The sequence below is a fragment of the Rhincodon typus genome, chromosome 6, assembly GCF_021869965.1.
Source record: "Rhincodon typus isolate 14 chromosome 6, sRhiTyp1.1, whole genome shotgun sequence".
Lineage (NCBI taxonomy): Eukaryota > Metazoa > Chordata > Chondrichthyes > Orectolobiformes > Rhincodontidae > Rhincodon > Rhincodon typus.
Genome location: NC_063337.1, coordinates 66,956,859 through 66,983,570, shown reverse-complemented (window position 1 = coordinate 66,983,570; position 26,712 = coordinate 66,956,859). Strand labels below are relative to the sequence as shown.

At 39.6% G+C, this 26,712-nt stretch overlaps 1 protein-coding gene across 2 annotated transcripts in view; it reads right to left on the bottom strand.

Moving 5' to 3' along the window:
- Window positions 1-26,712, bottom strand: part of bcl9 (BCL9 transcription coactivator) — a 136,983-nt gene that overhangs the window by 70,029 nt on the left and 40,242 nt on the right. Inside the window, exons 5-6 of one of the 2 annotated variants that reach the window (XM_048598360.1) lie at window positions 7,318-7,428; window positions 938-1,136 (exon numbers count right to left, since the gene is read on the bottom strand). In XM_048598360.1, the coding sequence (XP_048454317.1) occupies window positions 938-1,136; window positions 7,318-7,428 (310 nt within the window). The remainder of the gene's footprint in view (window positions 1-937; window positions 1,137-7,317; window positions 7,429-26,712) is intronic. The other variant, XM_048598361.1, reaches the window with a different exon arrangement.

Here is a 26,712-nt window from a genome sequence, read left to right as displayed (position 1 = left end):
CCCGCAGGTGCTGCAAGCAGTAAAGAAGGCAAACTATATATTGACCTTCATAGGGGGAGGATTCAAGCAGGGAAACAAGGATGTCTTGATACAATTATACAGGGCATTGATGAGGCGACATCTGGAGTATTGTGTGCAGTTTTGATCTCCTTATCTGAAGAAGGATGTTCTTCCTACAGAGGGAGTGCAGCAAAAGTTTATCAGATTGATTGCTGGGATGGCAAGGCTAACGTTAGAAGAGATATTGAGTCGGTTAGAATTGTATCCACTGAAGTTTAGAAGAATAAGGAGAGATCTCATAAGAAACCTAGAAAATTCTAAAAGGATTAAACAGGTTAGATGACGGATGGATGTTCCCAATATTGGGGGAGTCCAGGGGTTATAGTTTATGGATAAGGGATAAACCTTTTAGGACTGAGAGGAGAAATTTCTTCACGCAGAGAGTGGTGAGCCTGTGGAATTCATTACCACAAAGTGGGTGAAGTTAACATATTGTGTTTTCGAGAAGGAGGTAGGCATAGCTATTGTGGCTAAAAGATCAAGGGATATGGGAGAAGTATGGATTAGGTTATTTCTTTTTCTTTCTTTATTAATGGGATAAGGGTGTCGCTGGCTAGGCAGCATTTATTGCCCATCCCTAGTTGGCCAGAAGGCAATTAAGAGAAACCACATTCTGTGGGTCTAGAGTTACATGTAGGCCAAACCACGTAATGATCAATGATCAGCCAGGTTCATAATGAATGGCGGAGCAGACTCGAGGCGTAGAGAAACCCTTCAGCAGGTATGTAATGTGGGCTATAAAAGAACAAATTCAGTAAAATGTATTAGTCAATAAATTCATCATCCTTTAAATAACAAATGCAGCCATAGATCATCCTCATGAGATGCAACTAGCAGTGAAAAAGATAGCTACAAGTGTAAATTATCATCAACTTACTTGTTGGCCATATTCGTGGAGAAGACATATATAACTTTAGGAGGGGTCTTTTTGGTGGTGCTAGATTCTGGCATCAGATTCTGGCTTCCAACAGAATTGTGCGAGGGATTGGAAGACCTACTGGCATCTGGGTTGGAAGAAGGGAGTGAATGTGTTGCCAGTTGTTCCTGGGACTTGACAGTCTCAGAAGAATTACAGTCTGTAACCCAACATACATAATAAATAAACAGACACTTCCAAAGAAAAATAAATACAAACTTATAATTTCTATTGAGTCTTCAATTTTAGTTGATTTTGATGCAATCTCTCACCTCTTAGTATCCTTGAATACTAGTGAAAACACATACATAAATAAATCTTCCTTTGAATTTGAGAAGTTTTCAACACGACACAATTTCATAAAACCATCTTTATATCACAAGAGATTTTATTTATTTATTGGGCTGAAACCACTAGTAGCATGTTACCAGACTGAACAGCAGGATTTCAGTAACTTAAAACAGCAGCTTCTAAGAGGGCTGAAATTTGGATCATTGTACCTTACAAATTTGAAAACAAGAAGCAGTTTACCCTTCACCAGACCAGAAGTGCTGTTGTCATTTCTATAATTTCTGACAGGTCATGACCAATGAATCTTGAGCATCTTTATCTGTTTCAGTTACAGGCTAAGACCACTCAGTACATCATTATTTATTTGAGAAATTTGAGAGATGGATTAACATTTGTGTCAAATTGTCTTTTTTGTTGTCTGTTTTATTCAGAGCCGTGTGTGCGTATATAAAAGAAACATAGGTCAAGTTGCATAGTGGTCAATTAATAATCCTTTTTTTGGCTATTTGTTTAAAATAAATTGTCAAAACCTGTTGCAAATTACTTTCCTTGACTGATAGTAATTCAGGAGTAAATTGGACAGAGTCATACAATATAGAAACTGTCCCTTCAGCCCACCACATTTATGCCAATCAACAAACACCAGACTAGATTAATTCATTTACCTACACTTCATCTATAGCCTACTATACCATGGCATTTTAACTGCTCATCTAGATGCTGCTTAAATGTTGCATAAGTACCTACCTCCAGCACCCTCTCATGCAGCTTGTTCCATATTTCTTCCATTACTTACTCCTATCTTCTACACACTGGCTAAGGAAGGCAAGCCTTCCATATACTTTCTTCACTATCCCGTATACCTGTGCCTACACCTTCAAGAATCTATGGACTTGTATACACTGGGGTCCCCTTTGTTCCTCAGTACTCCCTAGAGACCTACCACATCCATTGTGTATATCCTCCCAAAATACTTCACCCTGCACTTTTCTGGATTAAATTCCATCTGTCATTGCTCTGCCCAATCTACCATCTGATCAATCTGATTGTAGCTTGAGACCATCCTCCTCACTATCAACACCTGATCTGACTGGGATTTTATACAATTTGAGATAGCTTGTACGTCAATAAGACACCAATTATCATTGCGCTCTTCCCAGTTAAGTCATGATAATTGCTGTAATTCCCATGATTGTCTCTGCTTGGCCTGTCCCAATCAAACTGGTGGTTTTCCTTATCCATGTGGATGGAGATGAGTGAATATTGGTCGTGTCTCTTTGTTGCTAATTGATGTTCATGTACTCTTGTAGCTAATTTTCTTCCTGTCTGTCCAATGTAATATTTGTCGCAGTCTTTGCAGGGAATCTTGCATGTTACGTTGGTCCTGTCCATAGTGGGTAACTTTGGTTCGGGTTAGCAGTTGGTGTAGGGTTGATGTGGGTTTGTGTGCTACTCTGATGCCCAGTGGTCGTAGGAGTCTTGTGGTCAGTTCAGATGTGTTCTTGATGTAAGGTAGCATGATGAGGTTGTCGGGGCGTGCAGTATCTTCCTGGTGTTGTTAATGTAATCAGCATCTTCTGACCCAGTTTTTCGGGTATCTGTTGTCCTTGAATACTTGGAAGCGGTATTCTTCTTCTTTTTGGCGTAGATCTGTGTTGCTGCAGTGTGTTGTTGCCCACTTAAATAGGGATTTCATGCAAAAAGAGACAAGCTCAGGAATTCCTGGAGGCCTGGTTCTCCACTAAGAAAGCGATCAATAGATCTAGACCCTATATACACTCCATTGCGAAGGAAAACCGGAAGTGAGGTAACCCAGCTCAACGTACCCCAGAGTTTAAAAAACAGCTGGGAAAACACAACAGCGCTTCATCAGAGGCTGCACTGATGATGTTACCCAGCAGGGTAATGAAACGTCTGCAGAACAACAAACCAGCTCGGCGAGCCAACCAAGCACAACATCCACAATCCAAGCTACAAATATACTCTAAAACCTTAAATAAGTGTCATATGTTTTGCCTGACACCATCTCCTGTGAAGTACCTTGTGATATTTTGCCATGATATAGCGTCTTAATGGATACAGGATGCCTTTGACTATCTCTGCCTATTAAGTGTTTTATCAGTTGCATTGCCACATCACACTGTTCCAATACCATCTGTGACGAATAAAAAGTGCATTCATGTTAGTCTCCTTATGGGAAATCTGCCAATAAATCCAACTCTTGTTGAAGGTTATAAAGTGCAGTTATGAGGTACACTGTTGCATTCAATTGAACATCTACAGGGTGTATGTGAGATGGTCTGTTAGACAGATGCACAGTATTTTGCAGTGGAATCTGATAGCGAAGGTGCTGTGCCCCAGACTGTTGTTTCAGCAGAACCCATGTGGATCCAGTGAGTTTGGTTGACCTTTTGTTTCTGGTTTTGAGCTTTGCTGCTGTTTACTTCCAAAGTTTCTGGAAGGACAAAGTCCTAATCACAGTTACTCCTAAGTATGCTGAGTTGGGATCGTACTTTTGAATCTGGCCATCCACGTAGATATACAATTCTGTTCAGGTAGTGGAATTCTGGAGGAGGATATACTGGGTACAGGTTTAGAGGGATTCACTGTGAGACGCCATGTGCTACACTATCTCACCAACTTTGTAACGTCTTGGTTAAGGATCTGATTTAGGGTACGGAAAGACAAGGATTGGGTGATACATCAGAACTCGTCAGCATGGATGACCTTGCAACATGCAGTTGTGGGCAGGTTACTTGAATATACACTGTATACTGTTTGAGCCCTGTGGTAGTCCACTAGCTAGTCTTCTCCAGGCACTTCGCCCTTGTCCAAGGTGTTCTTTTGTGAAGAGGTGTTTCAAAAACTGCCTTGAGCCAGCTTTTGAAAGCACCCTGGGCAGCTTTAGAAGCAGGTCACACTACATCACAGGAAGCTGTGATATCCAACAGTACTGTGTCTGGCTTCAGCTTCTTCTGGAAGCCATTTTCAATGTAGGTGATGAATGCCACCAAATCACAAGTGCTACAACCAGCTTGGTCAATGTGAAGGATGGTCTCTACCTCTGGGGATATGTTTTACAATAAGCTTAAGCATTCAGAAAGTACTGAAATCAGTTGATGGCTGCTTGCCAGTCGGATATCTTTTCCAGGTTTTTGAATGGCATTGACTTTTACATTTACTGCACTTTTGAAAGTGCACTTGAATTTTGACTCAGCTCTGCACAAGTGCCATCAATCGAACATAAGCACAGGAGCCAAATTGTTTCAAGACTCTGGGGTGATGTTGTCATATCCTGTTGCTTTGCCATATTTCAGGCCCTTTAGTGTTTTCTCTAGTTCGTTAATCTTGAAGGATCAGAATGACCACAAGTCCACATTTTGCTGGTGCAGATTTCCCAATTTGTATAAATGATGCATTTCATTTTTTTCTCTAACAGTGTCCTCACCACCTGGAGCAGATGACTAGTAACTTGGTTCACAGTGATTGATGGGCAATACAATCCAACTTATTTTTGAGCTGCTCCAAGGTATTGGATCAGGCTCTAGCACTTCTGACTGGAATGAATAAATTGAGCCCTGCTGTCATTTCCACCCACCTGCTGTATCAGAATCAACAGATGATTCATATTCCTTGATGAGTGCAGTATCTCCAATATTAAAGCATGGGGTGTGGATGCCTTGATAGGACAGCTATGTCAGCAGCTTTGTGAATGGCATCCCAAATGCACTCATCTAATTCTTCTATAGGTATGTTATAGACTGGAATGGTTGTAATGATGCAGTCCAAAGTCTATGTTGGCCAAACTTTGTGCAAAAGTTCTATCGTATCTTCCTTGTGTTGTTGTTGAGTGGAAGGCAAAGGCAAAGCACAATGTGTGTGAGTGAGTGTGTTGACTTGTGGGAAGTTATGCTGTGCTGTTTGAGGGAAGTGACCCAGTGAGTATTTTCCATCCCATCAGGCTGAATGGAACACCTCCCACAACACCGCCCTCCCGTGCTCGCCCCCCCCTCCCCACCCCACCCCAACCCTCCCAACCCCACGCACCTTGCTAGTATGTGTAGCAGGGTGATTACATTTCTAGAGATCTGGTGGCTGTCCACCATCACTGTCTGTTACTGAATAAGCCCAGTTTGTGCTGTTCTTGTGAATGTTTCCCATGTAGGTAGATGGATGATTCAGTATTGGCAGGATTTCCTCTTCCAGGACCCTAGTACACCTCTGCAATGTGGAATTTATTGACTCAAATTGTGTCACGAATGTAGCTGATGACAGGCTGGCTACAGTAGCATTTTTGGAAGTAACTGTCATTTTAGCATGAGACTCGGGAGCAGAGCGGGTCAAAGTCTTTGGTGTAATAGCAAGCTGTTATTTTAGTTGCAAAATGGGTTTCATTTAAGTGAATTCTGTTATTTGCAGTGTTGTCTTGGAACAACATTCTCTCGGAATTCAGCTTGCTGGTCAGATCATTTGTTTCCCCCAGGGGTGCCTAGATATTGATGTGGGTGGGTATGGTGTGATCTCTAATTCGTTGTATCCCCAGCTCACTCCATAGATTTGAGAATGTAATCTAGACAGATGGTGTATCAAAAGTGGAGACCACTTGAAAGATTAAATCAAAAAGAGAAATAGCTAGAGAAACTCAGCAGGTCTGGCAACATCTGTGGGAAGAAAGCAGAATTTATGTTTCAAGTCCAATAACTCTTCATCATCAGTCTTAATGTTAACTCTACTTCCTCTCCACAGATGCTGCCAGACTGTTGAGTATCTCCAACAATTTCTGTTTTTGTTTCTGATCTGAAGCATCCGCAGTTATTTTGGTTATACAATCCTTCAATGAAATAAACTCGAGATAAGAAAAGGTAAGCAGTGGCACATTGACCTTTATACTCCTTCTTGTGTCAACCCATCCTCTCATTCTACCTCGTCAAGTTATTCCTTAATATCACTCTTCAGCCCAATAACTTTGTAAATGTGCCTATCCCTTTCTCCCCATGCATTGTCACACATCCTAATCTATTCAGCTAGCTCTGGAATACATTTTCATCCTTGTTCAAAGTTACACTTCACCATCACCAAATTGACTCCATCTATTGGGTGATCAGTTGCCATTATATCCATGCATTTGTGCACTGCATTAATTGGGAGACTCCATTAATACTTCTCGGAACATCACCAACTGCAGGTTCTCCTCTAAGCCACTCACCATTCTGATATGGAAATACCTTGCCATTCCTTCAGTGTCACTGGGTCAAAATCCTGGAACTTCCGCTCTAACAGCATTGTGGATCTACCTACACCAAGAGAACTTCAACAGTTCAAGAAGGTAGCTCACCACAACATTCTCAAAAGCAACTTGAAATCAGCACTAAGTACCGGTCCAGCCAGTGATGCCCACACCTTCTAAATAAATGAATAAAAGAAGGTAATGCTCTTCATTATCTAGAGGCAAAAATGTTACAGGTGGAGATGATGATGGTACCAGTCACTTGCAGAGCAATAACCACCAGCTTCATCTTGCAACAAGCTCTATCTCTAGCTGTAGATGTAAGCCACAACGTGGTCCTCCTAAAATGCTACTGTTACAACATGTTGGAGAAACTAGAATGCACAGCCTGCGAATGTGGTTGAAGCATGTTCAATCATGCCTTTCAAGAGGAAGCTGAATCATCTGAAAAGGAAGCATAAGCTGGGTTATGGACAAAGATGGGTCAGTAGTACTAGATTATTTGTTTATTTGGAGAGCCAGTGCAAATACAAAAGGCCAAATGGCCTCCATCTGTGCTTTAGTCAGTCTATGATTCTGTGATGGGAGTGATAGTCAAGATCATGTGTATCAATTCAACAGATTATTTGGTGCTTTATTTATTTTTTGGGATTTTGCTGCTGATTTTCCTCGTAAGACAACAGTGACTCCAATGTTGAGTGTGAAGCGATTCGAAATGTGAAGTAACTACATTAATGGAGCTTTCCATTTAAACAACTGTCCATTGGCAGAGTGAGGCCCCAGCTAATAACCTCATTAAAATTCCATTGGTTGGAGCACTCACTGAAGAAGGTTCGTTCCTCTTCTTCACTCTCCGTTCCTGAGCACCATTCAGCACCACTGTATGGTTGACGTCGCTCTGCTACACAAAGCCGCTTGCTTCTGCTGCCTCCATCTATGTTAAATAGTTGAGACAGAGCATAAATAAGGAATTCCTGAACTATGGGAGACAAGACCACGCTCTAAATTATAATGAAGACATTTAGTGAGGAAAAGAAATCAGTAGCTCAATTTCTAAACATTCCAAACATGCAAATACCTTAACATTAAAGACATAATAAAATAAATTAGATTGGCAGCTTGTTGCTGAATACAAGCAATATATCAATAACATAGCACCAACAATATTCAATGGTATATGAAAACTTTGCGGCATTCCCATTTTCGTTAATGTCCGGTCCCAACCTGATTATTGCTATGGCAACATGTTTCAATACTGAATTGTTGAATGCAACAAGATAAACAGTTACAAAGCAAATAATCAGGAATTAAAATGGAAAATTCAAAATAGAATGCAAATCAGTGAGACTACAGGTGATTCTGCAGTAAATTGGGACCTCTTTTCTTGCCTCTCCTCCCGCTACCCCCTCAAAAGAAATGCATGAAAATGATTCAGCTTAATAGTTTGAACAATCATTTAAAGTTTATTGCAAAGAAAATAATGCAAAGAAACAGGATTTTAGACAAACAAATGAGGGTGAGCAACAAAGCAAAACCAGATATAATGGAATCAAGGATAATCAGGCAAAACTGCAACTGAGCAACAGGCAGTCCTTAAAGAACAGTTGGTTCAAATTGAGTTAAAATGTATTCCTACAAAGGAGAAAAGTGAAACAAACCCCACCCAAATTCAGAGCTCCCTTGATGATTAAAGAGATTGAGATTAGTGAACAATCCAAAAGAGAACCATCTTGAAGATAGAAGCTTCAAACAGGAATTGCAAAAGAACAGTGGTAGTATGAGAACAGACTGATAATTAAAATAAAAGAAAACTTAAAAGTATACTGCAGGCATACAAGTAGTAAAAGGGGTAAGTGTGGCTGTTTAGTAACCACCAAGGGATTTTAACAGTTGGAGGCTGCTGAATTAATAGGGTACTTTTTATCTGACTTTACCAAGGAAGGAGATACTGTCCAGATCATGGTGAAAGAGAAGATAGCTCAGACACCAGAAAGATTTACAATTGATGCGGAATGAGGCTTTGGGTCAGTTCCTTCTTGTAAAAGTTGACAAGGTGCCAAGGATACTAAGGGAAGTGAGAGTAGAAATTATAGTGGAATGGCAATATTTTTTCAGTCTTCCTTTCAATTCATGGCTGGTGCCAGAGGACTAGAAAACTGTAAATTTTACACTTCTGTTCAAAAAAGAGTGGAAGGAATAATTGTGTTTGACTAACTTGCTGGAGTATTTTCAAAAGACAAAAATGTTGTTTAGGATAATTCTATTAACACAAAGGCATCTGATGCATGCCACACAACTTTCTTGTGATAAAAGGTATAGTTCATGGAATAAAAGGGGCAGTAGCAACATGGATAAGAAACTGTCTGGGAAGTGGACTAAAATGGGCTTTGTCTTCATTTTTGTTCCTTATCTCTGCCTTCTGTTATGAATATAGGTGCTGTGGTTTGGCAACTTAAAACAGTTTTCACTGTATCTTAAATGACTATACTATTCTACAGTAATGGTGGACGGATTTTTTTTGGATAAGACAAAGATTTGTAATAGAATTCCTATTGGCTGGGATTGGAATCCCTGTTCTTCCTCAAATATCGTGATGACCTGACCTTGGCATAAAGAGGACAATTTCCCAGTTGGTGGACAATACAAAACTTGTAAACTTTGAGGATAGTGGACGGACAAGCGGCAGATGAAGTGCAATTAAGACAAATGTTAAATGATTCAATTTGATAGGTAAAGCATTGATACACAATGCTAAATAAATTCTACAAGTGCAATTCTACAGGGGGTGAAGGAGTGAAGGACCAAGTGGGTATTGTCAAAAATTATTATAAATGGAAATTAGGATGAGGATCTAATTAATCTAGCACATTGTATCCTGGATTCTATGAATAAAAGCACAAAGCAAGGAGATTGGTATGTTATATAAACCATCAGTTTGGCCTCAGCTGGAATATCTAGTTCTGGGCATCTTTCATCAGGAGGGATGTAAAGGCTTTAGATAGAGAGAATGCAGAAAAGATTCACAGGAATGGTTCATGTATCCATCAGTTATATAGGTTGATTGGAGATGAGACTTTTCTCTGCAGAGCAGAGAAGGTTGGAAGGAAATTTTACACGTGTTCAAAATTGTGAGGGGTCTACACAGACAAGATGGAGAAGAACTGTTCCCATTAGCAGTAAGATTGAGAACCAGAGGAGACAGATGCAAAAAGGTTTTGGTGATATGTGGAAAACAATCTTCACACAGCAAGTGATTAGGATCTGGAACTTCATGAGACTATGGTAGAGCCATGTTCAATTAAGTCCTTCGAGAAGAAATTGGAAAGATTTACAAAGGAAAGAAATTGTGGAGCTATAGAGAAAAGACAGGTGAGTGACTCTAAGTCAATTGCACTTTCAGAAGATCAGCAAAAAATGAGGGGCTGAATGTCTTCTTTGTATAGTGGATCTATTCTATAATTCTGTAACTGTTCTTTGTCAGAGCCCAACTCAGGTACAATGGACCAAATAGTCTGAACCTTCTTGCATGTTTCTATGACAATATGAAAAATAATTTCCATCACAACTACCATTATTGGCATTTATGCTCCACAATTCATCCTCCCACTTTATCTCACTAACCAATGACTTTCTTCTCCATCATGTATTTCTGTCACATCAACACTCCATGTGAGTGCATGTTCCATTACTATAATCAATATCTGAGTGAAGACATTTCTTGCAAGTTCCTTATTGGATTCATTAGTCTTAACGATTAGTGGATCTTAATCTATAATTTCCAGCTACAGTCTCCTCCCGTTGTCTACCTCATCAAACCCATTCATTATTTTAAAACCCCTAATAGGTTACCTTAGTTTGCTCCTTTCTAAAGAGACACAACCTGTTCAGTCCTTTGATAATGTTACCATCTCAGTTCCAATAGTCCTGAAAAACAAATTTTGACTTTAAACAGTACTTCTTAATCCCTTTTCTAATGTACAGGCAGAATTGTGTACAGTACTCTGGCCTAACTACATTTCCACAAGCGTTCATCTGATTTTACAATTCTATTCCTCTGGAAATGACCCTCATTGCATTTTTAATTAACTTTCAATGGATTTGTTCATCTGCCTTGCTTCTCCCAACGATTTGTACATCTGCACTCTAGATCCCTTTACACCTACACTTCATTACCATTTTTATTTTCCAAGTGCTGCTAAAAATCTTTATTCCTTTTACCCCAAAATGTACTACTTCACAATTACCTATATTCACACTGAGTTGCTAATTATACACCATTATGCAAGCACATTAACATTTTATTTACTTTGTTGCTGTCCTCCTCAATATTAATTATATAGTTCAAATTGTACTAGCCATAAACTTTGCTAGTGTACTTCTGATTCCCAAGTCAAAACCATTCATACAAAATGACAAACAGCAGTGGTCAAAGCACCATTCTGCTTCACTAATCACTTTTCACGATACAAGCTTCAAATTTTACAGCTAATCAAATTAAGGCATGGTTACTATGTCCGTAGCTTATAAAACAGAGAACAGAACTTCCAGCTAGAAGCTGTGAAAAATGGCACAGCAAGGTTTAATGTTTTAAAATATTTTCTGTAACAAGTGACTAAACACACTATTGACTAAACTTTTTAAGGCTTCAGCAGCACTCCACTTTTGCACTTGTCACAATCACATTCTCCCTGGAACTGTAGTCCTTTTAACATTCACTCTCAGCTTTCAATAGGTCCTACACTCCTATTCACCTAGTCATGGTTTTGAGTGACCATCCCCATGTACTTTCACCAGTTTTCAGAAACTCCCTTAAATCCACTAGTAGCAATAAAGCCTGTTCTAATCATTCCTTCTCCTATAGCCTTGCCAGGATAAATTACCCAGAATGCTTTGATGGCTGCATAATGCATCTCCTTGTCTAGCTACTATTCCCCTTCTGCATCGGATTGTGCTAGCTCACAAATGCCAAGCAGGTTATTCTCTGTGTTGACCACAAAGGACTTCTGCTCTCTGTTTGTGAAATATGTTAACCTTGCTCTCAGGTAGAAATGCTAATTGGCTAAAGTTGATTCCAAATCCTTCTCAGTTTTGAACAAAATGGACAGTTTACAGAGCAACTGCTTACTTTTTGTACCAACACACCTTTCTGCGATATTGGGAACTTCAGAGTCTACACATGATAAACTAAGGGGCTGCTACTATTGTCTCTAAGCATAAATACTTTTTATCTTCTCAGTAATGCAATCTAAGCCTTGCTTTAGTTTGTAAGCAATCTAACCACACAGGTTTACTAGCAGGCTGACTTCAGCACAGGTCACATGATCCCCTTCACCCACCCCCAAATTTAAACATGTAATCCCAAAATATAATCATTTTATAAACTTCAAAATTGTAACATCACCTCATCAAAGAATCGAGTCATCACAATAATGATGAGTTTTTCAGCATTATCCAATATATAACAATTTACAACATTTATAAGTTTGAGCATTTAACTTGTTGGATACAATACAAATAATCTTCCACCTCCACCCTTCCACATTGTCTATGACATCTGACTTGTATTAATCAAATAAACAAAATAGTAAAATAGCAGATAAAAAATCCTTTTTACAGTGATAACTAAAGTCTTTTCTCTCAAATGACAGAAAAGTGGTTCTGGTGCTAGTAATAACTTTTTCACAGTAACTAAACTATTGTTTTCATGTCCTTGGCTAAGAGTTGACCACATTGATTTAGTTTAACAAACTTTGTCAAAAACACTATTACTGTCATCTGATAGTCCCTCTGACTTTTGAATGAGTGGGTGTAATTTGCAAACTCTGAAGAAATTCTCCACCGTAATATATGCTCTTATGTTTTCCTTTTAATTTGGTCTATGAATTACGTGGTCCAAATTTCAAAGTTTGACATCCATATTCTTTCATTGTTACGGAATTTTTGTCTAAATCTGCAATATGTTTCAGCTGGAATCATCTGAGTCATCTTACTCCTGTTTAAATGTGGATTCTTGATCTCCTCCACTGTTTTAAGAAAGTTGTTGAAACTGTTTGTGTTCTGACAAAAGAACCCAGGTTTTTTTAAAATCAACTCTTATAATTTTCTGCACACTGCCTATCACTTTCCCATTCAGGACAAGCTTTATCCAATTCTTACCAAAAATGATCCATATTTTCTCAATGTTGAAATTTCATTTCTGTTCTGAATTTTTTGTGCAGCCCGATTAATTCCACCAATTCAGCATTAGCTGCAAACCAGTCTTTTCAATTCTCAGACATTTCTTCTGATCTTGTTTATTTAGGACTGAGAATCTTTGGAATTCTGAAGTGCAAAGGGATAGTCCATCATCAAATACATTTAAGATTGTGATGGACAGATGTGGAGATGCTGGTGTTGGACTGAGGTGGACAAGGTCAGAAGTCACACGACACCAGGTTATAGTCTAACAGGTTTATTTGAAATCACAAGCTTTCGGAGCACAGCTCCTTCATCAGGTGGTGTGAAGAGAAACACACAAGCACAAAATTTATAGGCAGAGAGATCAAAAGATCATACAAATGGTGTGAGTGGAGTGTCGACAGGCTGAATAATAAATCTCTGCAGGCAATCAAAAGTGTCAGATGGCCTGAGTAAAGTGTCAACAGCTAAATATCAAGTGAAGGAATGATTTATAATCTAATTAATTGAGGCAGAGAGATATTTACAAAGAATTAAAATTAAGGTGGTGTTGGAAACAAACCAAATGGCTGGAATAACATGAAAGGTATAAGAGTCGCATGCCAAGGGTCTAACCAAAGTTCATGTCGCACTACATGTAACCCCACCATACTTTTGTATATCTGTGAAATCTTCCATTCTGTCCTGTTTTGACACTATCACCTTGATAACTTGTTATGATCTCTCTACCTTATCTAGTTTGTACAGTTTTGGATTGCTTGTTATGTTGGTTAGACCCTTGGCATGCGACTCTTACACCTATTATGTTATTCCAGTCATGGGGTTTGTTTCCAGTACCACCTTATTTTAAATTTTTTTGTAATTATCTCTCTGCCTGAATTAATCGGTTATAAGTCATCCCTTTATTTGCTACTCAGCTGTTGACACTTCACTCATAACGTCTCACACTTCTGATCACCTGCAGAGACTTGCTCTTCAGCCTGTCCACCCTTCACTCACACTATCTGTATGATATTTTGATCTCTCTGCCTATAAATTATGGGTGCTTCTCTTCACTCCACCCAATAAAGGAGCAGCCCTCCAAATGCTTGTGATTTCGTTACAGCTGTTGGACTATAACCTGGTGTTGTGTGACTTCTGACCATGCAGACAGAGTTTAATACTCTCAGTGAATCATGAGATATGGGACTGATGCAGGAGTGGAATTGAAACCTTGATCAGTCATATTTAAATACAATGGTGAAGGATGTTCAAAAGGTCCTTTCAGGTGTACTCCTGCTCCTATTTCCTAAGTTCAAAACACTATTTTTCTTTGCTTGTCCACAGCAACAGTGCTATTGTATTCTGCCTTGCCACCTGTGGTTCATGATCTGCAGGCATGTTCAAAGCAGGCTTATTTCATTTTAACTCTTTGCTGCATGTTGGAATGTTTCAAGGGTTCTTTATTCTCAGAAGTCTAAGTTTTTGATTCTCTGGAAATATCTTTATTCAAAACAGAGCTTATTACAACAGGATTACAAACAACCCCTGATTCATTGACTATATTGTCATCTGTTTTTGCCTCCCAACTCAGGACATGGCAGCACCATTTCCCTCCTTGTATGATTGAATAAGCACTGCAGAAGTTCACCAAGGGTCCTTAGATAAAACTTTCCAAACCTGTGACCACTACCATCTAGAAAGACAAAGGCAGAAGATACATGGGTATACCACCACCTGCAAGTTGGCCTCCAAGCCGCTCACCATCCTGTCTTGGAAATATATTACCATTCCTTCAGTGTTGCTGGATCAAAATCTTGGAACTCCTTCCATAACATCATGCGGTACATACAGCAAATGGACAGCAGCAATTCAAGAAGGAAGCTTACCACCACCACGTCAAGGGCAACTAAGACAACACAGTGTGGAGCTGGAGGAACACAGTAGGCCAGGCAGCAGAGGCGTAGGAAAATCTGAAGAAGAAGAAGTAAGAATTCTGAAGAAGGGTCCTGACCCGAGACACTGACTTTTCTACTCCTCTGATGCTGCCTGACCTGCTGTGTTCCTCCAGCTCCACACTGTGTTGTCTCTGACTCCAGCATCTGCAGTTCTTGCTATCTCCAAGGGCAACTAAGGATGCGCAATAAAAATTCAATGTCCACATCCAGTGAATGAACGTTAAAAAAACTTTCATGCTGACTCCTTCAATAGCATCTAGAACCTGTCTACTATCTACCTCTTAGGCATTAGCATCCTATTCATTAGCAACTCATTTATGTCTCTTATGTCTTCCATGTAGGTTCGCAAACATTGGGTTGACGTCTCCATGTGCTTGTGGAATAGCTAATAACTATCAGCTAAAACAATGCCTCAATGATAATCATGGTCAACTCTGTAGTGGGTGCCACTGTCTCTCAGCATAAATAAATTGTGTTCTCTTCTCAGTAAAATAACCTTAGCCTTCCTTTGATCTCCGACAATTAAAGCATCTCAGCCTATGGTCAGTCAAATGGCAGAAAAGGTAACATGACACATTTTTATTTACTTGAATATAAAGTTAAAATTTCAAGGTATAATAAATAATTTTACAAACCTCATAACTGTAAACGTACAGTACATGTCTTTTTGAACAGCAGCTTGGCTTCAACTCCACCCTGACACACAATGAATCAGCAGCATTAATGCCCTCTTCATGCATATTGGAGGATTCCTGCTTGTAATCAGATTATCTAAGGAATTGTTAAGCAATGAGGGAGATGGTAACCCAGTGGTAATGTCACTGAACTAGTAAACCAGAGGCCTAGGCTAAGGCTCTGTGGACGTGATGTGATATCTGGGGTTTGGGACCTGTTTCTTTTACTGGTCACGTCACAGCTGGAGCTAAATGCCTAACTCTAGTCATCACATTAGAAGGTGGGCATAATTTCTTTGAAGAGAACACAGTAGATTTACAAGAATGTTGCCAGGATTTGAAAATTGCAGCTACGAGGAGAGATTGGATAGACTAGTGTCATTTTCCTTAAAATGGAGGAGACTAAAGGGTGACTTAATTGAAGTGTACAAGATAATGATGGGCTTGGACAAAGTGATGAGTAAATACCTGTTTCCCAATTGGAAGGATTAATTATTGGTGGCACAGATTTAAGGTGGTTGGTTCAAGGATTAGTGGGGACATGAAAAAACATTTTCATTCAGAAGGTGGTGGGTGAGGCAGAACCCCTCACTTGTGTAAAAAGGAACCTGGATCTGCCCCTGAATTGCTACAAGGCCACAGACCAGGTACTGGAGGATGGAATAAAATAGGTGGCTAGTTTATCAGCTGCAGCAGACATGATGGGCTGAATCGCATTTTTCTGTCCTTCTACGATTCATTGCATTATCGAATAATGTCAGGCAAAGAAATGACCATAAAGGCTTTAAATGAAGGAGGGCAAATAAAAAACTTTGCAGGAGAGACTAAGAGATATGCATCACATTGAGAGTCAACACCAAATTAAAATCGGTTTATTTTGGTATATACATATATACAAATCACCACAAGAGGGTATTATTACACTCCTCCCTAATGACCATGTTATACAATGTTCAAAATTCCATACAATTTATAAAAAAAAACTTTTGTTTTCTATTTATATACAAATCTAACATAACCACTGATTTCCTATTCCTAAAAGATTTATTTTTAAAATTGTTATTCCTTTCTTGACTCAAGCTTTCAGAGCTTGGCATAGAATATTGACCTGATTTAGCTTGAGACTGAGAGGTTCAGAAGGACTGATTTTACCCTTGACCTTCAATTGCATTTTCTGTTTCATCGGTCATGTCTATCTGACTCAGATATCAACTTTCAGACACAAGTTCTGCTGTAATAAAGGTTGATACTCATATCACAACTATCCAATTCATCAGACTCATTTGACTCTTCCCAACTTCCTTCTTCATGGATTTCTGAAGATGAAACATTATCGCCATGCATAAACCTAACCATTCCACTACCAAATATCTAGACAAAATATGTTCAGGGACCACATATTTTATGAGTTTTCTGGTATCCACTTCAACCATATATGATGCGATTCTTTCGCCTTTATCTGCTGATTCTATTTCAAACTTCTTTCTTTTGCTCTAACCCTATCATGTATATCTATCTGTCTAGATTGCTTCACTTCCATTGACTATGCTAAGCTTCAACAATGGAAACCTTGTTGTAGCCTGACTTCTAAGAAACAAGGTCGGAAGTCACACGACACCAGGTTATAGTCAGGTGACTTGACAAAGGGGCAGCACTCCGAAAGTTTGTGATTTCAAATAAACCTGTTGGACTATAGCCTGGTGTCATGTGACATTTGACTTTGTCCACTCCAGACCAACACTGGCACCTCCACATCATCTTAAGAAACAATTCAGCCGATGTTCTACTGGTAAAAAGATGAGATGAGCTATGGTAAATAAATAGACTAATTGCACTGTACATTTCTTGCAAATTATATCTAGCATTTGTTTTAAAAGAGAACCATCGCTGCTCCATTCAAAGAAGCATGTTTCGGTGGAACTTGAGTCTCTTTTACCTCGAACATTCTCAGGAAATTTGAGAACTCAAATTGAAGATTCGTTGTCAGACCTAATTTCCCTGGAATGCATAAGCAGATCCTGAAGCAACTGATCAACAACCATGATCTGCACCTTTCTGGAATTACACTCTCGTTCCTCAACAAATACAACCTGTGTCAACTAAAAACTCATTCTTGCTGATAAAAAGTGATCTGATTTCTAAATCAAGTACATTTGATGGTCCTCTTTTTGTGACATAGTTGTATACCTTTGGCAATCTGCAGTCCCTGTGAATTGTTGTAACAATGTCATCTGCTGTGACTGGCAACTCATCCGGAAGAGAAAACTACATCCTCCCTGTTGGGTTCTACATCAATGAGGATGGTAATAAAGCTATCACATTGGTATGTACTTAATGTTGTACTTATATGCAAACAAAATCAGAGTCTATCTTTGTATTTGGGCGAGGGGTCTTTTTATTCAAACAGTCAACAATGGCAATGATCAGTTTTGATTGTGAAATTATGACTAGACAAGTGTTTCTGACATCTTCTTTCCCCCATAACTCAAAGGCATTGCTACACTTTTAATCTGACTATAATTTCATTCACTGGCACTGAGTAACTCTACACTATTATCCAACATGAAAGAGCACAGCACCTAGTCTGCAAAGCAAGGCATCATATGTTGGCTGAATCATTTTGGGCACGTTGTAACCTAAAAGCTTTGTACCACCTCCCAATTTCCTTTTACACGACTTGAATGCTTTGTCATGCTCCTTTGTCCAAACCATATTACTCAAGAGTTCATTCAATGGGTGCAGAAGGTGAAAGCTTATTATAAATTTACCATAATAAAGGTCTGAGTTCAGAAATATTCTGAGGTTGTAGTGCATTTCCCAATGTTTGACCCTTACTTGAAGAAACACTAGATGGCAGCCTATGAAACTATGATATAGCGTCATATAGGTATTAATAGTCAAATCTAATTTTGACACTTCGTCTAACTCAAGTGGAAGATAAACATTTACCTACTTTAAAATAATCAGGTGCTTGACACAACAGTGAACAGATCCTCAACATTTGGCAAATTACCGGATTACATTCTAGTATCTAGTTTTTATTTTATTATTTTATAATCAGTAGCTTATAAATCCCCACAAGAACTTACATTATCATTTGCCTTTAGTTCTACCGTATGGATGTAGCACAATTACTTTGTTCAACTTTTGTAATATTGTGCTCTGTCTCCAGCCTTTGTAGCTCTTGCTCTATTTGCTTCCTTAGGGGATTGGACAAGATCTGCAGTAAACAGGTCTGACATTCCTTTGAACCCGCACGTTGATCTTATATCCTTGAATTGGTTGACGAGTTTAGACATCTGAGGATACTTGATCAAGCTGTTTTATGATGTGAGTTTTGCTTCGATGTAAACCATCTCATTTCAGTTTCACTTCAGTGTTTTTGACCAGCTCCTTCTGAGCATAGCTGGTTATTGACCCTTCAGTGTGATAATGGGTAAATGCTGCCATTGATCTTTGCAAGTGACTGGAACTATCACCTTTCCCATTACGAAGATTTCCCTCCACCATAGCTCCTTAATATTATGCATGATTTCTCCAATTGATGCTGACTCAGTTTTTGACAGGAATCACACTGACAGATGCTCCGTGTCAACTTCCATGTCCACAGGGATCCAATCAATGTTATTCAGACTATGATTCATTGTGAATTTTCATTGGACAGCTGTGAGCTTCTTATTGTATGGAACTCAACTGACCTTTCATTGACCTGGCGTTTTTGGACAATCATTTCTGTTCTACCATTCTGTTCTGACAGCATTTTCTCCAGATGCCTTCCTATGACATTCCTTAGCAAGATGTCCCTTCTCCTTGAAACTATAGCATTCTGTGTTTACAAACGGACAATTCTGTGCCCAATCTTGGCCTAAGCATCTGTAATAGGAATTTAAAATTTGCCTTCTTTGGAGCCTCAACTTACTTAGTGACAGCTTATTTACTTCAGCAGATGCCTAACAGTATTTAGCTCTAACTTCTCTTGAGTCACAGTCCACCACATCTATGGACAATGCTGTTTGGCAGATTATGTTGGAGGTTAATATTACCAAAGTCAGCACTGTGCCGCTAATGCCCTCACTTTTTAAACTACACACAAACCTGTCCCGTAATGCTGTCTTTTGAAGTTTTCCCAAATTACAATGGATGAACAACTTTTTCAGTGCCACAATAAACTCTCCATTGTTTGGTCCCTTGTTCTAAACAGATAGCTTTCAGCAATCTCCAGTGACCTGGAATTGTAGTGTTCCTCAAGTTTGCACAATATGTCTGACAGTGGGGTATCTTATGAATTATCAGGGGTAAGCAAATTCTTGAGTGTTACATACACTTCTGGGCCTCCTTCAATCAGAATTGTCAGTAGTTGCTTTTCCCTCACTGCCTGATCCATAGCCAGATTATCAGGAACATCCAGGATATTATTAACCGTGCAAAACATCTTGAGTTGCTTCCATGATCAAGACTGTATTCTCCTACTGTCCCAATCATACCTGTCGATGCAGCCAACTTCAAAGATCAGTCCACCCCTGTGCACAAACTGTCTTTCCACAGTGAATTTTTAAAAACTATTTCGCAGCAAAACAAAAGATCACAATTCCTCTACTTGCTTGCTGAAAGCTTATCCAACTCAGGCTTGTTCAGATAGGCTCATCCATAACACCCATCATCACCAATTATATTTTTCTTAGACAGACTAAAACAATATGAAGCATATGACAAGCCAACTCTGAACTAAAGCAATTTATTCCTACTATCTCTGATTCAATTTATTCTGTATGCACATTTTACAAATACCAAAAAAAGGTGCTATTGCAAATAACAATGCACTTAATAAGACTTGTGATCCAATATTTCTGCCTGTACAATTAAGAAATAGATTGTTAATGAGGATGTGGGAAACGTAGAGAAAAATCCATAAAATACAGTGCGTATGTAATTATTCAAAGGGTAATCAGGAAAGTGTCTATTCAACTATTGGGGTTTGTACAGTATACATTGTGAACAATATGTGGCTTTTAGTAAATATCTCTCTGGGTAAAGAAGTGATTAGACAGTTATTCTTCATGCAGAGACAGGATATTCATTCATTACTTCGATATTTATGTCAATTCAATGGCCACAATATTGAACGTGAGACACAACACATAAAATAAGAACACTGTGCAGGGTGAGGACCATAACAGACTTCAGAAAGGTATCAGGCAGGTGATTATCAGAAGAACATTTTCCCCCCATGGAGCAGAGAGTTAGAATAAATCACCAAAGGATAAAGGGACTGTTTTGTAAATACAGAAAATTCTTTGAACATAAAATTACCTGCCAGAAAAGATGGTGTAAGTTGCATTCAGTGTAGAGTTACTTGAAAGGAAAGTGGTTTGGGGAAAGAAACTGTGAATTGGACTGGGCATTCAAACTTTCAGGAGGACTGGCCCAGGTATGATGGGCCAAATCCTTCTTTCTGTACTGTTGTGATTTTAAGTGAACATCAGAAATTCAAGGTGTTCTTTGTTTTTTAAAACGGAAATGATGGCCCTGCATTTACATTATATATACATTAGAATGTCTTAACTCCACCACTTTAATCCTCTGTAAATTACCAAAGAAGAGCTAAAACTGTCATTAATAGCAGAGAGATAATTTCAAATGACTAATGTTCAAGCTGTTCTTGTAGACTATAATTTCAGCTGTTTATCAGAACTGCTTCATCACATCAGAAAACTAATTTAAAATGTTGAACAGCATTAGGTTGAAATCATTCTCAAGCCAGGAAATGCAACAATTTTTGAAAATAAATAATTTGGAAAGGCTGTGAGGTCTACTTTTATTTTTTTCATACATATAAACTGAGAAAATGGAAGTCTAGACATGGTGTATTGCAGGGAAGGTATGATTTTCTTTGCTCATTTTGAAAACCAAAGGTCAAAATTGGAACTGTATGGTGTTCATTTATTGGTTTCACAAGGACATGTAACTTTTGAAACAGCTGGATTTATGTTACTTTTGTGAGACAAGCTAGAACCAGGTGCCTTTGGGTTGAAAAAAAAACTGCCTAGAGTAGCTTTTGAATAGTCAAGTTGCACTTGGTCATGGAACTAAGAGTGGCAGTTGCAATTAGACCTCCAAAAAGCATACAGGCAAGACAGGGCCTTTTCTGCTTCATACTCTGTGAGTGGAAACGAAACAAGCAATCTCCAAAGACTTTGGAAAGAACTTCTAACTTAAGTGAAGACCAAGCCAACTGACTAGCTATTGAATTCAGGATCTTCTGCTGAACTTATCATCAAAAACCAAAAGAACTGCAAGATCACCTCATTTCACCATTGTGGTTCAGACTCTTTGCCCACAGAATTTGCTTCATTTTGCTTTTGTTTTCTAGCCTGTCTTGTCCATCCTATTTATGTATGAATGTGTATATGTTTGAATTTAAAGAGAGTATAGATAAGCATGAATTCTAATAATTAGAATCTGTTTTGTCACTTTTTAAATAATAAGCTTGTTTACAATGAGTAAGCTTTGTGTTTCTGTTCATTCATACAATATAAATTTTTTGTCCGAGATAACAGTTGAAGTCAGGCAAATTAACCATCTTGATGATTTGATCAGTCATTCATACATTTGTGACAGCTCGTGGAATAGTGGGACTTCATTTCCAGCACACTCTTCTCATCAGGGTTGTGACACTAGCTCCAATGAGTGGGGAATGATTCAAGGGAAGGGACTGTAGACGGTTTTAAAGATACCTTCACTATGGGTGATTAATTGAACTGGCCTTACTACAGCATATTTGTGTTTTCAACTCACTTATAACATCCAAATTCTAGGTCTGTGTGGGCTCGAGAAAGGTAGGGTTGGACCTGTTGGGGCTGAGTGTGAGGATTCAGTCATTTTCATTCTGGGTCTCATGCAAATTGCTCAGACCAGTCTCACAGTGGAATTGAGCAAAGATAAGGTTACTGCTGGTGAGCATTAGTTCAAGAGCTAGACAGAAGTGGAGATTCCAGGGGCTGATCCCCACTCAAATGCACATGCTGAAGTGATTACCAAGCAGATGACATTGCTTGGAGGGAGTGCAAGGCCCAGGTTGGAAAGAGCCCAGGAATCTTATTGGAGACCAGGAGACTGTTCCTTGTCCTTCTGACTCAAAAGAAATTCTCGCTCTGCTCCTTCTCAGTTTTCTGGTGGTGATATTCTGGCTAAAATTTCATTTCGGTGCTCATTCATAGATTCATGCAGCACAGAAAAGGCCCTTCAGTCCATTGAGTCTGCACCGACATAAGTACGACTAAAAGTGCGCTAATCCCAATTTCCTGCATTTGTCCCATAATCTTGAATGTTATGATATTTGAAGTACTCATTCAAATATGTTTTGCAAATTTTAAGGTTTCAGCCTCTGCTACCTTCCCAGGTATTGCATTCCAGCTTCCCACCACCTGCTGAGTGAATTTTCTTTTCCCAAATTCTCTCTGAATCTCTTACCCCTTACGCTAAAACTTTGCCCTCTCATGCTCGATGCCTCAACCAAGGGGAACAGCTGCTCTCTATTCACACTGTCCATACCCCTCTTAAACTTATACACCTCAAACATGTCACCCTTCAGTCTTCTCTGCTCTAAAGAAAACCATCCAACCCTATCTAGTTTCTCCTTATAACTCAATTTCTCCATCCCAGGCAAAATCCTGATGAACCTCCTTTGTACCTCATCCAGTACTATCACATCCTTCCTGTCATGAGATGACCAGAACTGCACACAGTATTCCAGTTGCAGCCTGACCAATGCTCTGTACAACTCCAACATTACTTCCCTTTTTCTTATATTCTATGCCATGACTGATGAAAGCAAGTGTCCCATAAGCCTTCTTAACTATCCTGTTCACGTGCTCTGATGACTTCAGCAATCTGCAAATAATTACCCCAAGATTCCTTTGTTCCTCTAATCTACCCGGTGTCCTGCCATTTATTAAATACTCCCTCATTTTGTTTCTTCTTCCAAAGTGCATCACCTCGCACTTATCAGAGTTAAATACCATCTCTACCCATCTGACTAGCCCATCTATAGTTCCCTGGATTTTCTACAACCATCTTTTTCAGTATTACTCAATCTACCAAACTTGGTATCGTCTGCAAATTCCAACCCTCTCCCCACCTTCATTTTCACCTGTATCTTTTCTTTATAATAACAAACAATAAGGGTCCCAGGGCAGAAACAGGGAAGAGGGGAACAGAGAGGCCTACAGGGTCTCAGTACTAAAAACATCACTGTGCCATGACTTCAAGGTTCAGTACCAATCTCCTGCAATCCTGAACAATCACTTTATTGACAGAAAATGGTTTCCAACCAGAGTACATTGGAGTGTGGCATGTGTCCCTGACTGCCATTGTAGCTGGCTTGTTGTTAGCTCAGTTTCCACTGTGTCCTCTGTCACCACTGCAGATGTCAGATCAGTCTTCCTGGGAGTCAACCCAAGGAAAACAATGGACCTGGAGTCCCTGGACGAGCACTCAGATCCTGTGCAGACCAACTGGCAGAGGTATTCACCAACATCTTCAATCTCTCCCTCCTACAAGTCCACCAGCTTCAAGAAGACCATCATTATCCCAGCACCTAAGAAAACACATGCAACATGTCTTAATGACTACTGCCTAGTGGTTCTCACCTCCATAATCATGAAGTGCTTCGGGAGGCTAATCATGGCCCACTTCAACTCTAGTCTCTCAGCCTGCCTTGATCCCCTACAGTTTGCCTACCAACACAATAGGTCCACAGCGGATGCCATTTCCCTAGCCCTGCAATCATTGCTAGAACATCTGGATAAGGACACCTACATCGACTACAGCTCTGCCGTCAACACCATCATCCCCTCCAGACTGATCTCAAAACTCTAGACCTAGGTCTCAGTTCTGCTCTCTGCAACTGGATCCTCAACTTTCTGACCCACAGACCGCAATCAGTGAAGATAGACAACTGCACCTCCTCCACGATAACACTCAATGGTGGAGTCCCCCCAAGGATGCATTCTCAGCACCCTACTGTACTCTATGTACACCCACAACTGTGTTGCCAAATTCTGCACGAACGCAATTTATAAGTTTGCTGACAAGACTACCATGGTTGTATGGATATCTAACAATGATGAGTCAGAATACAGAAAGGAGATAGAAGGTTCGGTGATATGGTGCAATGAAAACAACCTCTCTTTCAACTTCGGCAAAACTAAAGAACTGGCCATTGACTTCGGAAAGAAAGGAGGAGAACACGCCCTCATCTACATCAACAGAGCTGAGGTTGAGAGGGTGGACAGCATCAAGTTCCTAAGAGTGATGATAACCGACAACCTGTTCTGGACTTCCAACATAGATGTGAGGGTCAGGAAGGCACGACAACGCCTCTTCATCCTCAGGCAGCTCAGGAAATTTGACATGTCCATAAAGACCCTCACTAACTTTTATGGATGTACCAATGAAAGCATACTGTCCAGATGCACAATGGCCTGGTATGGCAACTGTTCTGCCCAGGACCGTAAGAAACTTCAGAAGGTTGTGTGCACAGCCCAGATCATCACGGAAGCCAATCTTCTATCCATGGACTCCAATACACAGCGTGGAAAGACTGCCAACATCATCAAAGACCCATCGCACCCGGGTAATGCTTTCCTACAGCCACTTCTGTCAGGCAGAAGATACAGAAGCTTGAACACACACCAGCAGGTCCAAGAACAGCTTCTTCCCTGCTGTTATTAGACTGATGAATGGGTTCTTTAACTTCAAATAATGCTGATTTTGATAATATGGGTCTTGCCTTGTGCACGCCCTGTGCAATGTAACCTGTATGCCTTTAAAAAGTCTTTTTTCACCCTATGATCTGCATGCCCTTGCTTACTCTGATCTGCCTGTACTGCTTGTAAACAAAGCTTTTCACTGTACTTAGGCACACGTGACAATAAATAAATCAAATCAAACCAAATCAGTTGGCTGCAAGGCTGGTTTGTAACATAGAGAAACACCAACAACGTGGGTTCAATTCGCATTCTGCCTAAGGTCATTGCAAAGGTCCTGCCTTCTCAACCTCGCCCCTTGACTAATGAGTGAAGATCCTCAACTTAATGTCACCACCAGTTATCACGTTCTAATGAAACTGCAATGTAGGGTTCTTTGGTGTAACAGTCACTTTCAAATCTAGCTAACTGATTCAAATGCATCACATGAGCTGGGATACAATGATGGTTTTCTTTTCCCCTTGTAATGGGGATTAAGGATATCAATGAAATGGTAAACTCCTGATAAATAAGTATTATTGCAGCAAATGGGATAAAAATGTCAGGATAATAATTGTATTCATTTCGGAACCAGGAATTAAATTTATTTCTGTCCAATATGGACTTGCAGAAATGAATTAAGTCAAGGTTTACAAATTATCCCAACAATCTGTTACTCAAAGATGATTTGTGCTTATAATTCTCATTTGCTATTTAATTCTGATCAAAATTTGCAGACTTGAATGTTGAGAAAAGACTACCCTTTGAGTGGATTTTTACTGGTTGATACATTTGAAATGAGAAAACCAAGAACTTCAGATATAGGCATCAACAAAAAGAAGAATTTGAACTAAATTACCTCAGAATTGGTTAAGCACCTTTCTCAGGCACAGAGGTTTGCATATGATCCCAATGCACAAGGTAACATGCAAACTTAGTGCTGCCTCCTCAGGCATGTTATTGTACCATTGATCTGAGCAGGAGCTGTCTGAGCACCCAGCGAGGGGATGTGCAGTGTACATTGATATAAAGTGAAGAAGCCAGCTTGCTCCTCCTAATGACAGTCTCCGGACACAGCGGAAAGCAGCTACAGCTATCTGCTATTATTGATTATGATTATTATACAATTAAAGTATTTGGAATGAGAGAGGGGTCCAGGATTTACAGATGCGGAGCTGGAGGCCTTAGTCTTCTTAGTTGAAATTACAATTGAAATATGGGGTCTGGGTGGAAGGAGAGAAGAAAGCAGGAGGCTGTCAAAGCAAACTGTGAGCAGAAAGTTGCTGTGGATGGCTAATGGTGTCAATACCCAAATTCGAGTCTGATAACTGTGTCACAAGAGGTTCAATTACCTCCATAGCTAATGAAGGTAAGTGCATACATCCTTGAAGAACATCACCTCCCCACAATAACAGAATGTTTCATATTGTTCAGAGGATCACAACTCATCACAAGTCCCTAGCAATCAGGTCCTGGCCATATCTAAATAGATCAGCTCACGCTCACATGTATTTCAGTGATACTAACCTCACATCCAGGTTCTGCTGTAATATTCTGGGGACCTGCCATGGCAGATGGTGGAATTTGAAATCAATAAAATTCCTGAATTAACAGTGTGATGATGACCATGAAACTGTTGCTGATGACCAGAAAAAGCAAATCCCATCTGGTTGACTAATGTCCT